General features: G+C 38.9%; 1 protein-coding gene across 1 annotated transcript in view; it reads right to left on the bottom strand.

Annotated features, from left to right (window-relative positions):
• Positions 1-17,348, bottom strand: part of URI1 (URI1, prefoldin like chaperone) — a 60,428-nt gene extending 43,080 nt beyond the window's left edge. Inside the window, exon 1 of the mRNA XM_005692482.3 lies at positions 16,913-17,348. Within this exon, the coding sequence (XP_005692539.3) occupies positions 16,913-17,005 (93 nt within the window). The 5' untranslated portion in view covers positions 17,006-17,348. The remainder of the gene's footprint in view (positions 1-16,912) is intronic.

The following is a 17,654-nucleotide window of genomic DNA, read 5'->3' as shown; positions in this document are numbered from 1 at the left end:
TAAAGCTACTGAGTCAAAAAGGAAAAAAATTATCCACGGTGACTAAATCCAAGAGATAGTGGACACGCACAATTATCTGGCAGCTACTTAAATGGCTGAGAATAATTTCTTAAAGGACATACTGTCAATTAATAGATGTATAAATGCCATTACCAAAGTATATAAGAAGTACACATAAAGAAAATTGGTAAAATAGTACAAGTCTTCTAAATAAGCCTCTCTGCAAAGAAGGTCAGAAATGACTACGGGTTCCTAACAAAGAAATAGCAATAAGCAGTAATAAACTCTTTCTGTATAAAAATTTTAAACAAATTTATTTTTAAATATGCTAAAAAGTGAAAATAATATAACTACTATCAAAAGTTAACAGTAATTATAAGCTGCTGTTAAAACACTTAAATGTTTTTTTCCAAAATCCAGGGAACTCTAATTGTACTACATGAAAGGTCAATGAGATACAGGCCAGGTCTCCTTTATTCACCAATGTTCTCACGTGCGATATAGTAAGTGTGCAACGAGTCCTTTTAAAGGAGTACAGATCTACAATTACTTGGCTAAAAATCTCAGGGAAAGATATTTCTCAATTTAGAACTTTTCATAATTTATATCTTGCAGTAGTAGACCACCACCCTATATCAAATACAGTGACATTTTCAGGGAAACATGAATATTCAAAGTAGAATAAAATACCTCATTCAAATCAGTTTCATCAACAAATGAATATGGCAGAAACTTAGGAATAACTTTGTTTTCAGTTTTTAAGACTTCTGAATTGCAGATATGAAATGGTGACCTGTATTTCTGAATGTGAAATGCTGTCTCAATTGCAGCTTGCCTGTCTATTGTTTTATTAGAGGTATCAATCATTTCTTCTCCATTCCCACACCTTCTTTCTAAAACCTCACCCTCCTGTCATCTGCAGCAGGCAGAGGACCCCATTTCTCCATCTGGAGCCAGTGTAAATGGAGAGGATCCACACGAATTGAGCCAATCAAATTTACTCTGGACTCAGAGAGACTGAGGTGATTACAGATTCTGGACCGGAAAAGGTGACCACAAAGGGATCTGCACAAGCTAAATCTAACAAAGTTCCCCTACAAAGTAACGACATAAACGTACAAGAGAGTGAAACACACACACACACACACACACACACAAAATAATCCTATCCCTGAGTTCTTCTAACTTTTTATAGTACTTTCCAAACTTTCTTCCAAGCATTTCTGTGGTTTATAATTAAGAAAACTTCGTTAAGTAAGCTACATAGATTAAAATGAGAGTATGCCTGTGAAGATCTCCAAGAAAACAAGTAATTCATTAAAGAACAGAAATAGTAGCTGTTTGCAACCCCATGGACTGGAGCCCACGAGGCTCCTCCATCCAAGGGAATTCTCCAGGCAAGAATACTGGAGTGGGTTGTCATTTCCTCCTCCAGAGGATCTTCCCAACCCAGGACTGAACCCAAGTCTCCCACATTGCAGGTGGATTCTTGACCATCTGAGCCACCAGGGAAGCAGAAATAATAGAATGATGGGGGAAAAATATCTTGACAAGTAAAAAAGAAGTCAAATTGAAAGGCCTTTGCACCAATTAAAGAAGTACATTTTTATTTTAAAGAAACACTAACAGTGACTAGAGCAAAATTAATACTAAATCACTTGCAAGTAGCTACGTAACTAACCTCCAAGTTGGGACAAAGAGTGTATATAACAAACCAGTAATCCTCTGAAAACTGGCAAAGCCAGATGAACACAAAATCATCTCTCAGAAGGCACCTAAGAGTTGCCCAAGCAGTTGGAACAAGAGAGACTAAAATTCAGGAGATAACTATGGAGAATTAAGTTAATGTTCTTTTCTTGGACAACTCAAAGCACAGTGAAGAGGCTGAGAATTATACTTTGTCCTGAGCAGAAGTTTAAAGCAGTCTGAGAAGGCTGTAGTAACAAAATCAGAGACACGAGAGATCTTAAACATATGGCTGTCTTTTCCTCTCATGGCATGTATGAACTTCTGAAGTTGAAACAGCCAAAAAACTCAAAGTCTGAAAAGCAGAGCTCAGAGAACTGATGAAACAAAACTAAAGAGTTCAGGAGCCTTTAAGGGAAGAAGTCTGGTGAACAAACTAGGTTTTCAGAAGAAAAGCCAAGAAAGAATCAGATGAAAGCCAAGAAAGAATCAAAGATAGCTGATATTTTACAAAAAACAAAACCCAACCTGCACTCCATTCCTGAACTGAGGTATCCCAACTCCTAGTTTATCAACCTAATGAAGAAAGGGTCAAACTTTTCCAGAGGAAGATATACTCTTCAGGAGTAATCATAATTGTAAAGACTCTAAAATATTAATCAAATTAGCATTTAATTGTAAATACTTCAAGTATTTACATTTCTAGCATTTAATTAAAAATAACTACATTACCAAGAAATAGGACCATATGAGCAAACCTCAAAAAGAAGAAAAACAACACAAAATAGAACCAAATAAGCAATCTACATATTCGAGTTAACCAACTAAGACATTAAAATATAATTATTAATATGTTCAAGAAAACAGTGGAAAAGATTGAAGAAATACATGAAAAGAGGGCGTATTTCCCTAGACAATTAGTATCTATACAAGAAAAGAATCAAAACGATAATCTTTAACTGAAACATCTAAAATGAATTCAATAAATGGTGTTAACAGGAGATTAACAAAAAAGTCAGAATTTTGAACTGGATGACATGTTGATAAAAAATACCATAATAAAAACCCAGAGATTAAAAAACAAAGTGGAAAGTATAGAAAAGACCAATAAGAGACATATGAAACACTGTAATTGAAGATCTACAGAGAGAGCAGATCTGAACAACAAACCTCTACAAGGTTTTCTAAATATAAAAGGAAGGTATTAACCAACAGATTTAAGAAGCTCTAAGAATTTCAAGCAAGAGAAATTAAGAAAGAAAAATTATATGAAGGCACAATATAGTTCCACTGATGAAAATCACAAAAAAAATTTTACAATCAGCATGGGAGAGAAAGAGCAGGGAGGAGATACAGTACCTTCAAAGCAGCAGTAAGAAGAGTTAAAACTAGAGATAACTTCAATGAAAACAATGCTAGAAACTGGAAAAATGGGATAAAAATCTTAAAAGTTTCAGTTAAAAAAAAAACTGAAATTTTATAAATTATGTACAGAGCAAACAGATCCTCCAACATGAAGGAAAAGTAAAAACATTTTCCCACAAAAGATTCTGCACCAGCAGATTTTTACTGGAAGAAATACTACAGGTAATTATGTGACGTGACAGAGGAGTTAGCTAAGGCTAAAGCTGTAACCATCATGCAACATATAAATGTATGAAAACAACACACTGTACACCTGAAACTTACACAATGGTCTATGTCAATTCTAGCTCAATAAAGACACATTATATGGGCAAAAAGAACTACTACAAGAAGCTATTTGGAGCAACAGAAATTCAGAAAGAATAAAAAGCAACTGTACAGGTAACTGTGTCAAGGTAAGGATAATCAGTATTGATCACAGAACAATTAAATACTGTATTGTGGTGTTTAAAATGCATAGAATTAAAATGAATGGAAGCAATAATGCAAGAAATGCTATAAATAAATGAATATATGTTGCAATCTCTAGGAATAATTTCTCCAGTAAAAAAGCACAGTATAAATATATAATACATTTAGTGCCAACATCTACATAAAGTAAGAGTACTAGGGTACTATAGCAAAAAAGAATGTATTTTGAACGAGTTACCAGAGGGGAGAAAATAGGGTATGTCTGATTAAATCAAAGGAAGGTGCACCAAAAAATAAAAAAACACAGAGGGGAAAAAACAGGAAAGAGGATCAAATAGAGAAACCTCACCCCTACTGTGTGTGCTAAGTCACTGCAGTCTCTGTGACCCTGCGGACTTCAGCCCTCAGGCTCCTCTGTCCATGGGATTCTCCAGGCAATACTGGAGTGGGTTGCCATGACCTCATTCAGGGGGTCTTCTCAAACCAGGGATCAAATTCATGTCTCTCCTATCTCGTGCACTGGCAGGTGGGCTCTTTACCACTAGTGCCACCTGGGAAGAGCCTTAGACTCACTAGAATTTTTTAAAGAGTAAGAAAATAAGATGTGTTGGCAAGGATGTAGAAAAACTGGAACACTTCAAGTTGTGTGCACTGTTGATGGGAATGTAAAATAGAATAGCCACTGGAAAATAGTATAGTGGTTTCTCAAAAATGAAACACAGAATTACCATATAATCTAGCAATTCCACTTCTGTGTATATACCCAAAGGAACTGAAAACAAAGACACAAAACAGACATTTGTACACTTGTTCACACAGCCAAAAAGTGAAACCAACCCATGTCCACAGATGGATGAATAAACAACAAAATGTACAATATACATGCAATGGAATATTATTCAGCCTTTAAAAGGAAATTCTGACCTATGCTGTAATATGGATCAACCTTGAAGGCCTGAGTCTAAGTGAAAAAAGCCAGTACAAATGGACACACACTGTACGATTCCACCTATATGAGATACCCAAAGTAATTAAATTCATAGAAACAGATAATGGTAGTTACCAGGGGATGGGGAAAGGGATAACAGAGTGTTATTGCTTAATGGGTAGTATCAATTTTGCAAGGCAAAAGAAGTCCTGGAGCTGGATGGTGGTGTTGATAGAACCACAATGTGAATGTATTTAATGCCACTGAAATGTACACTTAAAATGATTTAAATGACAAGTTTTGTTACACATATTCTACAATAACTTTTAAAGTAAAAAATAAAAAAGTCAAGTACAAAAGTAACTGATGTATTTAGTTTAGGATGACTAAACATCCTACACAAAAGAGAAAGATGTCCAGACTGAATTCTTAAAATCACAACTAAATGCTGTTAGAAGAACGGACTTATACACTTTGTACACAGACTAAAATTAAAAGATGAAAAAATTTATCATGAAAAGGAACAAAAGTAAAATATCCTAATGTAGCCATATCAGTATCATAGTCAATAAAAAATACCTGAAGGCAAGAAATATCACTAGAGATAAAATACTTCAGAATGATAAAAATGTTCCCTGATCAGGAAGCTATTAAGAGTCTTAAATTTGTATGCACCAAACAATATAACTTTAAAATGTATAAAGCAAAGGCTGAGAAAAGGATAAATCTATAACCACAGTGGAGATTCTCCTTATCTCTTCATAACTGATAGAACTAGAAAACAAACAAACCAAAAAAATTAACAAGTATATCAAATAATCATCACATTCAGTCAACTTGAACTATGGAACTCGAAACTGCAAAATTCATATTCTTTTCAAACAATTAATGGACAGTAACCAAAAACAGATCATATACCAGGCCATACAGCAAGTCTTAAGTTTCTAATCAGAACAGAATTAAGTATGACATAAACAATAAAAAAGTAAAAAATACTCACTGTTTAGAAATTAAGGAACATTTTCTAAGTAATTCCCAGGTCAATACATCTCAATAAGAATTAGAAAATATTTTAACTAATTAATGATGAAAACAACATTCAAAACATGTGGGGTGCCTAAGGTAATTATTAGAGAAAATCTTAAAACTCAAAAAATATATACTGTAAAGAAAGAACAGTAAAATCTCTGATTTTTGTGTCTCTAATAGCTTTTGTCTCAAGAAGCTAGGAAAAAATTATAGCCAATGAGAAATTTTTTAAAGAAAAATATAAAAGTAGAAACCAATGAAAATTAAACTTACAAAAGAAAAATCAATAAAATAAAAAACTGGTTCTTTAAAAAGACAGATTAGGATTAATAACTCCCTAGGAAGATATATCAAGAAGAAAAAAGACACACAAGAACTGCAAATAACAGAAATTACAAAGAGAATATCACTACCAAACCTACAGATATTTCTAAATTTTAAAATATCTATACAAGGAAAATACAAGGCCTAGACAGTCTCACTGGAAAATTAGTTCAAATTTAAGGTAGAATCATACCATTAATACACAAAGTCTTTTTACAGAAGATACAAAAATGATAGTTGTTTTATGAGGTCAGCATGATTCTGAAACCAAAACCTAATACGGACATCAAGGAAAGAAACTTACAACCAATACGATACACAGCCACAGAAACAAAACACCATACTCTATACAGAATTAGAGCCATGACTTAGAAGCTAGCAATGACTTCATGCTAGAAATAGGAGCAAAAATGAAACAGGCCAACCCTAATAAAATCCAAAACTAACTCTCAACTGAGCTGTGTTGGTCCACTAGTACTCTGGCTACTTAAAGAAAATTTATCCCTCTTTGAAGGATGGTAACAGCATCAGTAGCCTACGATATTTTCACTACACTGTCTGACATCCAATCAAAAATTACAAGGCAGTCTATGAAAACAGGAACAGCAGATGAGAAATCAAGAGAAGAAATAAACAGAAACATAGCCTCATTTAATTTACATACTGCAATTACAAGACACACTTTCATGATTAATATATTTATGAAAACAGAGGGAAGGTTGAAGATATCAATACAGGCCTCAAATTTATTAAAGAAATGTCAAAACAAATTCTTGAAAGAAGTACTATAACAGAGATTAAGCATTTAGTAAAAGAATTTACCAGTAGATTAGATCTGTAAGAACAAGATTAGTGAACAGGAATAGACGTCAGAAGAAGGTATGCACAAAGCAAGGAAATACAGAAAGGAGAGTTAAGACATATGAGACAGTGAAAATGCCTAATGTGTATAACCAGAGTACAAAAAGTGAAGAAGACAGCAACATAAAACCAGCATCCAGAAGAGCAGACAAGAATTTTCTAAACTGACAAGTCATCAAAGGATAGATTTAATAAACTCCATATTCAAAGCAGGCAAACCAAATCTGCACATAAGGAAAATCAAAACTATACATCATAATCAACTGCCTAAAAACCAAAGATGTAAAGTCCAAAACCAGATAGAGGGAAGATATACCCAAAATTCTCAGTGAAGGAAACAGTAAGACTAACAGAAGACTAAAAGAAACCAAAGACATCAAAAAGATAATGGAATGGCACCTTTCAAGTGTTGGGGGGAAAAATCCTCTCCCAGCTCAGAACTAAATAAAAATTACAACAGAATATCAAGAAGAGTAATCTTAATTTGGGGGGACGAGGTGAATTTTTAAGAACATGCAAAAGTAAAATATATGACAATAGCACAAATGAGGGAGAGCTCATGAAACTAAGCCATCGAAAGATTTCTGAACAATTTCCTAAGTGGCAAAATTTCAGAAGATTTTGTGAAAAATTTCCTACTAATTTATGGTAGACTGCAATAAGAGATACTACAATTTCTAGGATAATAACTAAAATGAAACTAGAAACCATATAACTATAAAGCTAAAAGAATTTTAAATATAATTAAATATTTTAATAACACAAAATAAAGAAATAAAGGAATAATAACAAATGTGACAAGTGGAAAATCTGTGGCAAAATGAGTAAACAAACTCCAAGTGACAGATGAGAAAACTTAGACTAAAGCTATACATGTTCACAAATTAGAAGTGCAAAAATAAAAACACAATCAGGTTACATCAGAATGCTAAAAATTAAAGACTGACAATATTAAAAAAAATACCAACATTTAACAGAAAATTCTCACATAGTATTTTTCAAATAAGGGTTTAATTAAGACAAGTTAGTGGGTGTCTTAAGATAGAAGGTATAGATCATATAGAAAGAACTCACGGGGAACTCTTTGGCGGTCCAGTGGTTAGCAATTGGCACTTCAACCACAGTGGCCTGGCTTCAATCTCAGGACAGGGAACTAAGATTCTGCAAGCTATGAGATGCATCCAAAAAGTAAAATAAGTTTTTAAAAAAGAAAGAACTGACAAGATTTAGTAAATCAGAAGATGGATCAGGGCAAACTGAAAAGATTCTGGTTTGAATAATGTTGCCCAGAATCAGGATGAGTATGGTGCCTATGCCCCAACATTAGGGACAAAGATGATAAATTAATATTAGTCAATGAGACTGAGCTGCCCAACAGTTAACAGATCTGGAAGAGGCCTGGCATACAGGAGTATTCGAGGACATGCAGAGGGAGAAAAGACAACGTCAATAATGAGAAGTATAGGGATTACCAACATTTAAGCATTAGATGAAGACACTAAAGAGATTTAAGTAGGCACAGAGAAAGGCAGAGCCAGAAAAAAAGAGAAGTCACAAAAGTTCCTACGGTACAGAGAATTTCAAGAGTTTCACAGGGAACAATTAAAGTTTCAAATAAAGCACAGAGGTCAAGTAAGGCTAGATCTGAGAAAGGGTCCACTGAGTTTGGCAAGCAAAAAACTTTAGATAGAATAATTTCAAAGAAAAGACAGAGGCAGAAGATAGTTTATAGCAGGTTGAAAAGCAAAGAATTAGAAGGAGAACAATTATCACACTACATTAAGCTCTCTGTTAAAATGTTTGCAAACAAATCCCTAAGTCCCTTGAGGGGAAAAAAGAAACCCTGTGTATCACTGTATCTAGGACAGTGCCTGGCACATAACTCGGTCTTGTCTTTTTGTTCTTTGGGGAAAAGCACTCATTTTCTATAACTCTTTAATAGTACTCAATTCACAAACATCGGGAAACCAAACAAGGAACAATGACCAAATCTACACATCAAATGGGATACTTTTTGCTGTACTGTATTAGGATTTTTTTTTAAGTTTAAAAAAAAACACATTTAGGGTATTTAGCTTTCAAACACAGTTGACAATTCAGAAATTTTTGTTTTCTGTCCATAATAGGAAAGAGAAGATAAGTGACAGAGAAAGACACTTCACCATTAATAAACAGATTACAATATGAATAAAAAAGAGAGCAGCTTTCTTCACAAGCACCATCCAATAGAATTTTCTATTATGATGGAAATCTCCCAACTCCACACTGTCCAACGCAATAGCCAATAGCCACATGTGGCTACTGAACACTTGAAATGTAGCTTCGAAACTAAAAATTTTTTTTAATTTTACTTAATTTGAATTTTAAACGTAACAGTCACATGTAGTTAGTGGCCATCATATTGGATAGCACAGACAGACACAGATGGTGGTGAAAATATAAATGTAAAATAAGTCTTAGGTTATGAGTCTTCAGGTAACAGTACCCTAGATAAACTTTCTCGGGTTTCAACAATGGGGAAGGAGGCAAGATAGCAAAAATGGAAGACATGGACTTCGCTTCTCCTCACAGGCACATCAAGAATACATTTATATGTATTATGGCACAATTCTCAAAAAGCACCTGCTAAACACTAGCAGATGACCTCAAACACATAAAAGGATACGAAAAATCCCATGCAGCCTCGTAGGATGATAAAAAGACTAAAAAAAACATAAAAGAAAAACTAAAATGAATAAAAATTGGAAAAATAAATAAATAGGAACTAAAAAAAAGAGGAAAGGGGGAGGAACTGCAGCCCTGACAGGAACGAGCTGAAGGCGAGGAGAAGCTCATGCTCAGAAAAGCCCATTCGCGGTGGGGATGAGCTGGGGCAAAAGGGAGACTAAGAGACCAGAGGAGAATGCAGCAAGCGGTCTACAAAGTAAGAACTGCAGGTACGGCCCATGCTACAGCCCTATACACCCTAGCCCAGTCATGTATCTTCTGCTGCAGCCAGGGCCAGGGTGCAGGGAAGTGGGGTTTGGAGAGTGGACCCAAAGAGGGGAAGTTGGTTGTGAAGAGAGACCCTGAAGGGACCGGAGTAAGGAGCTCCACAACCAGGAAAGTTTTCAGGAGAAATACAGGCTGCTACAGAATCAAGGTGCCATCGATGAGTGGCACGCAAAGGCCACTGAGTCCAAGACACTGGACCACCAGAAAATTCCTGGCCCAAGGAAATATTAGTCAGTGTGAGCTCCACCAGAGATCTCCATCACCCAGCTCCATTCAACTGCCTGTAGGCTCCAGTGCTGGACACTTTATGCCAAACAACCAGCAAGACGGGAACACAGTCCCATTGATCAGCAGACACGGTGCCTAAAGTCATACTAAGCTCCTGTGCGTGTGTGCTAAGGCACTTCAATTGTGTTCAATTCTTGGCAACCCCATGGACCGCAGCCCTCCAGGCTCCTCTGCCCATGAGACTTCCCAGGCAAGAATACTGGAATGGGTTGCCATTTCCTTCTCCAGGGTACTGAGCTCACAGACACTCCAAAATACACCACCTGATGCAGCCCTGCCTGTCCAAGAGACAAGACTCAACTCCACCCACCGAAGCACAGGCACACTACCTCCCACCAGGAAGTCGACACAGGCCCCTGGACCAACCTCACCCACCAAGGGGCAGACACCAGAAGCAAGAGGAACTACACCCCTGCAGCCTGCGAAAGAGAGACCACAAACACAGTAAGTTTAGCTTAGTTGCTCAGTTGTGTCCGACTCTTTGCAAACCCATGGACTGTAGCCTACCAGGCTCCTCCATCCATGGGATTTCCCAGGCAAGAGTACTGGAGTGGGATGCCATTGCGTTCTCCAGAGGATCTTCCCAACCCAGGGATCAAACCCGGGTCTCCCACATTGTAGGCAGATGCTTTACCATCTGAGCCACCAGGGAAATCCTAACACAGTAAGTTAGACAAAATCAGACAACACAGAAACATGCTGCAGACAAAGAAGCAAGGCAAAAATCCACAAGACCAAATAAATGAAGAGGAAATAGGCAAGCTACTTGAAAAAGAATTCAGAGTACTGTTAGTAAAGATGATCCAAGATCTTAAAAACAGAGTGGACTCATGGATCGAGAAGATACAAGAAATATTCAACAAGGACCTAGAAGAACTAAAGAACAAACAGTGATGAGCAACATAATAACGAAAATGAAAAAATACACTAGAAGGAATCAACAGTGGAATAACTGAGGCAGGACAGATAAGGGAGTTGGCAGACAGAATGTTGGAAACAGCTGCCAAGGAGCAGAATAAAGAGAAAGACTGAAAAGAAATGAGTCTCAAAGACCTCTGGGACAACATGAAGGGCACCAACATTTGTGTTACGGGGGTCCCACAAGAAGAAGAGAAACCGAAACGATCTGAACAAATATTTTAAGAGATTATAGTTGGAAACTTCCCTAACATGAGGAAGGAAATAGTCACCCAAGTCCAGGACGGTCAGAGAATCCCACACAGGATTAGCCCAAGAAGAATCACATCAAGACACATGTAATCAAACTAACAAAAATTAAATTCAAAGAAAAAATATTAAAACCAGCAAGGGAAAAGCAACAAATAACATACAAGGGAATCCCCATAAGGTTATCAGCTGATTTTTCAACACGAACTCTGCAGGCCAGAAGTGAGTGGCAAAATATAAAGTGATAAAAGGGGAAAACCTGCAGATTACCCTACCCAGCAAGGATCTCATTCACATTCAAGAGAGAAATCAAAAGCTTTGAGGAGGAGCAAAAGCTAAGAGAATTCATCATCACCAAAACAGCTTTACAAAGAATGCTAAAGGACTTTCTCTAGGTGGGAAACACAAGAGAAAAAGACTTACAGAAACAAACCCAAAACAATTAAGAAAATGTCAAAAGGAACATACAAATCAATAATTACCTTTTAAATGTAAGTGGATTAAATGCTCTAACCAAAAGACACAGATTGGCTGAATGGGTACAAAAACAAGATCCATATACACGCTGTCTACAAGAGACCTACTTTAAAGCCAGGGACCCATACAGACTGAAAGTGAGGGGATGGAAAAAGATATTCCATGCAAAACGAAATCAAAAGAAAGCTGAAGCAGCAATATTCATATCATACAAAATGACTTTAAAGCAAAGACAATTACAAGAAATTGTAATTTGGACACTACAGAATGATCAAGGGATTAATCCAACAAAACAATATAGCAGTTGTAAATAAATATGCACTCAATACAGGAGCACCTCAATACACAGGGCAAATGCTAACTATCATAAAACAGGAAATCAACAGTAACACAATAATAGTGGGGGACTTTAACAGACCACCTTACACCAAAGGATAGATCATCCAGACAAAAAAATTAATAAGGAACACAAGCCTTAAATAACACACTAGACCAGACAGACTTAACTGATATTTATAGGACATTCCATCCGAAAGCAGCAGCATACACATTCTTCTTAAGTGCACACAGAACATTCTCCAGCATCTTGGCTCACAAATCAAGCCTCAGTAAATCTCAGAAAATTAAAATCATCAAAGTGAAAGTCACTCAGTTGTGTCCAACTCTTTGCAACCCCATGGACTATACAGTTCATTGAATTCTCCAGGCCAGAATACTGGAGTGGGTAGCCTTTCCTTTCTCCAGGGGACCTTCCTAACTCAGGGATGGAACCCAGGTTTCCCACATTGCAGGTGGATTCTTTACCAGCTGAACCACCAGGGAAGCCCAAGAATACTGGAGTGGGTAGCCTATCCTTTCTCCAGCGGATCTTCCCAACCCAGGAATCGAACCAGGGTCTCCTGCATTGTAGATGGATTTTTTACCAACTGAGCTATTACAACACAAGCCTCAGTAAATCTCAGAAAATTAAAATTATATCAAGAATTTTTTTCTGACCACAACGCTATGAGATTAGAAATCAATTACGGGAAGAAAAACACAAATGCATAGAGGCTGAACAACATGCTACTAAATAACCAATGGATGACTGAAAAAAATCAAAAAGAAATTTAAAAATACCTAAAAACAAATAGATTAGTCCAAAGAGGCTCCTAAGTAGATTTCGTTTTTTCCACCAAATACTTAACTGATATTGGTAAAAACTGATTTAGTTAAACAAAAAAAAAAGGTGGGGGGGATGATCCAAGTTCTCTCTTGTCCCTGTATCTTCTGAGAATTAACAGTAAATAAAATCTCCAAGGAAAAAAGAAAAGGCAACCATCTAGGATAGATATTTGAACAAACTGCATCAATCCACTCCAGAAAAAGAAATAAACCTGCTTAACTGGTGTTCAAACCAACAAAGAATTGTTAGGCCCGGAAAGTATATAGCAATTAAAAGATACAACATCCCAGCTTTCATTAATTAGGTTTTCATCATAGCCTTTGTTGAAAAAAAAAAAAATCCTATTCAATGCACTCACTCTTAGGTAAATAAGAAATGAAACTGTGTGCTTTTAAAACATTTAGTGGTACATTGCTCAGACAGTAAAGGGTCTGCCTGTAGTGCGGGAGACCCGGGTTTGATCCCTGGGTTGGGAAGATCCCCTGGAGAAGGAAATGGCAACCCACTCCAGTACTCTCGCCTGGAAAATTCCATGGACTGAGGAGCCTGGTAGGCTACAATCCATGGGGTGGCAAAGAGTCAGACACGACTGAGCAACTTCACTCACCTATATAAAGTGTTAATATGTATATACTGGATTGGCCAAAAAGTTCATACCTGAATGAACTTTTGGCCATTCTAACACAAATAAACATAATTAACCACACCACATATTGTTCTATAATTTTTAATAACTGCATAAGTCTCCTCATACCAATCCCCTAATGTTGAATTTTTAGCTTTTTTCATTATTATAAACAAATCTGCAGGAAACCTTTCTGTGCATGTCTTTTTGCTAGATTCTTAAAAACAAACAGAAGTTTTCACCAAAAAAATTTTTTTGAAAATGTCAGCAGTGATGCCATTAACGAGAACAATATTTAAATACTTGATCCTATCCATTTACTACAGATGTCATTCATAGAAGTTGTGGATCATCCTTGTCTCTCCTCTGTCTTTCCCCTTAACGTTACTATTTTTCCTTGTTACTCAATGCTCCAAAGGATAATCAAGGAAAAAACAGAGAGAGGGAACCAGGGTAAAATGTGTTATATTCCTTACTTTAATTAAAAAGGAAAAAATTTATGAGCAACATTTAAACCATCTTTACCTACAACCCAGGCATAGAACCCAGATCTCCCACACTGCAGGCAGATTCTTTACCAGCCGAGTCAAAAGGGAAGACCAGGAATACTGGAGTGGGTAGCCTATCCCTTTTCCAGCAGATCTTCTTGATCCACGAATTGAACTGAGATCTCCAGCATTGCAAGCGGATTCTTTACCAACTAAGCTATCAGGAAAGCCTCTTTATCGGCCTGAACCAAAGGTATCCACTGAATATAAAGAGCTCATTTCTCTTCTCTGCAATTAGAGCCTACCAGGACACGACGGACGAAGGCAATGGCACCCCACTCCAATACTCTTGCCTGGAAAATCCCATGGACGGAAGACCCTGGTAGGCTGCAGTCCATGGGGTCACACAGAGCCAGACACGACTGAAGCAACTTAGCAGCAGCAGCAGCAGCAGCAGGACACAACTGAAGTGACTTAGCAGCAGCAGCAGCAGCCAGCTACCAGAGAAGGCAATGGCACCCCACTCCAGTACTCCTGCCTGGAAAATCCCATAGATGGAAGAGCCTGGTAGGCTGCAGTCCATGAGGTTGCTTAAGAGTCAGACACGACTTCACTTTCACTTTTCACTTTCATGTATTGGAGAAGGAAATGGCAATCCACTCCAGTGCTCTTGCCTGGAGAATCCCAGGGATGGGGGAGCCTGGTGGGAGGCCGTCTATGGGGTCAGAGTCAGACAGGACTGAAGCGACTTAGCAGCAAGCTAGCTACCAAAACTGGGGGGGAGGGGGGGCGGGGGGAGTCATTCAAATCATTTTCTTCATATTTTATTCTCTCACAGAGTCCTTGTAGGGAAAAGCAAGTCCTAAAACACATTTAATTAGACTTACATAAAGTAATACTAACTGCTACACTGCTATGTCTTTTTTCCCCTTTTTCCTTCAGTGTCCTAACACTTCCTACTAGAGTTCACTGTACTCCTACAGCTGCTAGATTGGTTTCAAAGCCTACAGTCCCTCACAAAAAATATGACTTATTTATTTATTAACTATTTACTAGATAAAGTTTTCCCACAATGAACTGTAATTAAAGGATAGCTAACTAACCAGTGTATTTTTGGCCTTATGGGTCTCTCCTGTCCACTGAAGCAGACTGGTTAAAATATTTGTCGCTATTTACTCAGAGGCTTTATCATGAACTGAGGATGATCTCACACACCCATGACAGACAAGCACATGCTTGTTTTATACGCCAAAATAACACTGATTTACATCACTCAGTCGTGTTGGACTCTTTGCAGCACCATGGACTGCAGCCCACCAGGCTCCTCCGTCCATAGGATTTTCCAGGCAAGAATACTGGAGTCAGTTGTCATTTCCTTCTCCTGGGGATCTTTCCTACCCAGGGAGCGAACCCTGACCTCCCACATTACAGGCACTCTTTACCATCTGAGTCACCAGGGAAGTGAAATTAACATTAACACTGCACAGAAAAGTAATTTGGTAACATACTCAACTTTCTACTGAAACTGCTGTTTGGGTTCCTACAGGACTGGAACTGAGAAGGGAGGTTTCAAATACAACTGGATACCAGACCGGAAAGCTGTTCAGAGCACTCCAAACCTATCCTTTGTATTTCAGACTCACTAACACCAGAATAAAACTAAGGATTTCTCTTTTCAACACGCCAAGTGGGAGAATACATATCAAGTCAGCAGTATGCAAACATATACTATGAAGGACGAGAGAGTTAATTCCTCAGCAGAAAGAAGGGCAATGGGAAAACTCTTTTTCCAGGGTCTGTTTCACATTTTCTAAAATAAAAAATGTAAATAGTTTTTGTCAGAAATTGGTTTCATGAAGGACTGTCTTTTCTTTTTTCTTCTCTTGGGGTGGGGTGGGGATTTTTTTGTCTTACAATTTAAATGCAGTCAGTGAACCTGAATTTTTAAACCTCCAATCTGAAGAAAGCCAAGGAAAAACGGCTCTCAGAAAGGGAAATCCAATGCACGAAATAATTTAGAACAAACAATATAGTAGGAAAGGTTCCCACAATTTATCCTAGCAGCTTGTTTCCAAGTAAACCAGGATTTTTTAGGTTCTATGAAAAGTCCCTCATCCAGCTAACGATTTGTTTACCCATGTAAGTAGTCATTTTTATACAGAAATGCTCAATAGAAAAGTTGGGATTCCCAGTGTCTACAGCTTTTGAACAACTTCCTAACCTTTATAACCATGATAATCACAGTAAGATCACAAGACATATATTAAGTAAATTAAAAGTTGCCTTTCAAAGTAAGAATCTCAAACTTTCGGACATGGTGAGAAACAAACGATAAGGAACCCAGAGGGGGTAAAAATCTCAGATTAAACTCAGATTAAAAATCTCAGATTAAAATAATACTGTATTTCTTAAATTGGTATACTTCGTATGCAATCCCATTGGGAAATACAAAACTTTCTCTCCTCTTTATTAGAAGATTAAAACATTTATATAATTGAAGTTAAAATTTAACAAAACACCATTCAATTTTTACATATATGAAACTAAACCTAGAAATGCACAAGAAGCGTTATCACTACAAGAGTATACATTTTAGCAACGATTAGAGAAATGGCTTAAAAAATAAGGTGAACTCTTCCATTTACAGCGTGTCCTTCACCAAGAATATTCCCACGCATCGCTGTACGCATTAAGGTTTAAAACCCACTTTCATACAGAAGTTAAACAGATTACTACGTCTCTCTTCCCCCAACCCTCTCCTCCCTTCGAAGGTCGAGGGGTCCCAGACAAAAGACAACAAAAGCACGTGACAAAAGTTTCTCCTAACACGCTTTCCAGGCCTAGAGGCTACGCTTCTCCCTCGTTCCGGGTCCGGGGGGCCTGGGCCCTGACCAAAAGGCTGCGGCCCACTGAGGGCAGCAGAGGGTCGGCCGGGGGTCAGGCCCCAGCCACGGGGAGGGGGAACCGGACGCCAAGGACGCGCCGGGGAGCGGGCGCCTCCCGAGACCACTGGCTTAAGCGCGGGACGGAGAGCGGCCTGTTACCTTTTCCTGCTCCTCACGAAGCCGCGCCACCTCTGGGGCGCGCAGCGGAGCCGCGGCCGAGGCGTGGGGCCTGGCGTCTGGCGGGGCCTCCATGAAGGGGATGCCGGGGCCTCAGCGGGGCGAACGAGTCCTAAACAAGTGTTTATGGAAGCGGCGTGGCCGGCGGCTGCCCAGCGCCCGCGTGCTCGCCCTCATGCACCGCGCGCCCCGCGCTGAGGAGGCCGCGCCCGCCTTCTCCGCTACCGCGGCGACCGCTGCTCGCGTCCGGGCTGCCCGCGGCCGCATCTCACACGCTCATGCCGCCCGCCGCTGCAGCCGCCCCCGCCGCCACGGGCTCGGAGCAGCAGGCCGGCCGTTGAAGGCGAGAAGCGCCGATCCGGTAGCTGGGCCGAGGGACGCGTCCTGTGGCGGCCGCGCCTCCTCCGCGCCTCCTCCGTAGGCCCCGCCCCTCGCCCCGCCCTGCGCGGCACGCTGGGAAGCGCACGCAGCCTCCGCCCTTCGTCCCGCCCCCGGTGAGTCACATGGTGCAGGAGCGGTGCAGCGGCGGCTGGGTTATTCTGAGGCTGCGCTGCCTGGAAAGTTTCGTTCTAGGGAGGCTAGACGCTCAGTTCACGGACAGGATACCTACCTTGGCCTTGTGTCCCACATATGCACTCAGTTGTTGAGCGCTGCATTTGGCCATAGGAGCTTAATTCGTGTACTAATACTGCTTTATAAGCATATTTAATTTTAACAAATTCAA

Source organism: Capra hircus, chromosome 18 (assembly GCF_001704415.2).
Source record: "Capra hircus breed San Clemente chromosome 18, ASM170441v1, whole genome shotgun sequence".
Taxonomy (NCBI): domain Eukaryota; kingdom Metazoa; phylum Chordata; class Mammalia; order Artiodactyla; family Bovidae; genus Capra; species Capra hircus.
Note: the sequence above shows the minus strand (reverse complement) of the source record. Positions and strands in the feature narration are given on the sequence as shown.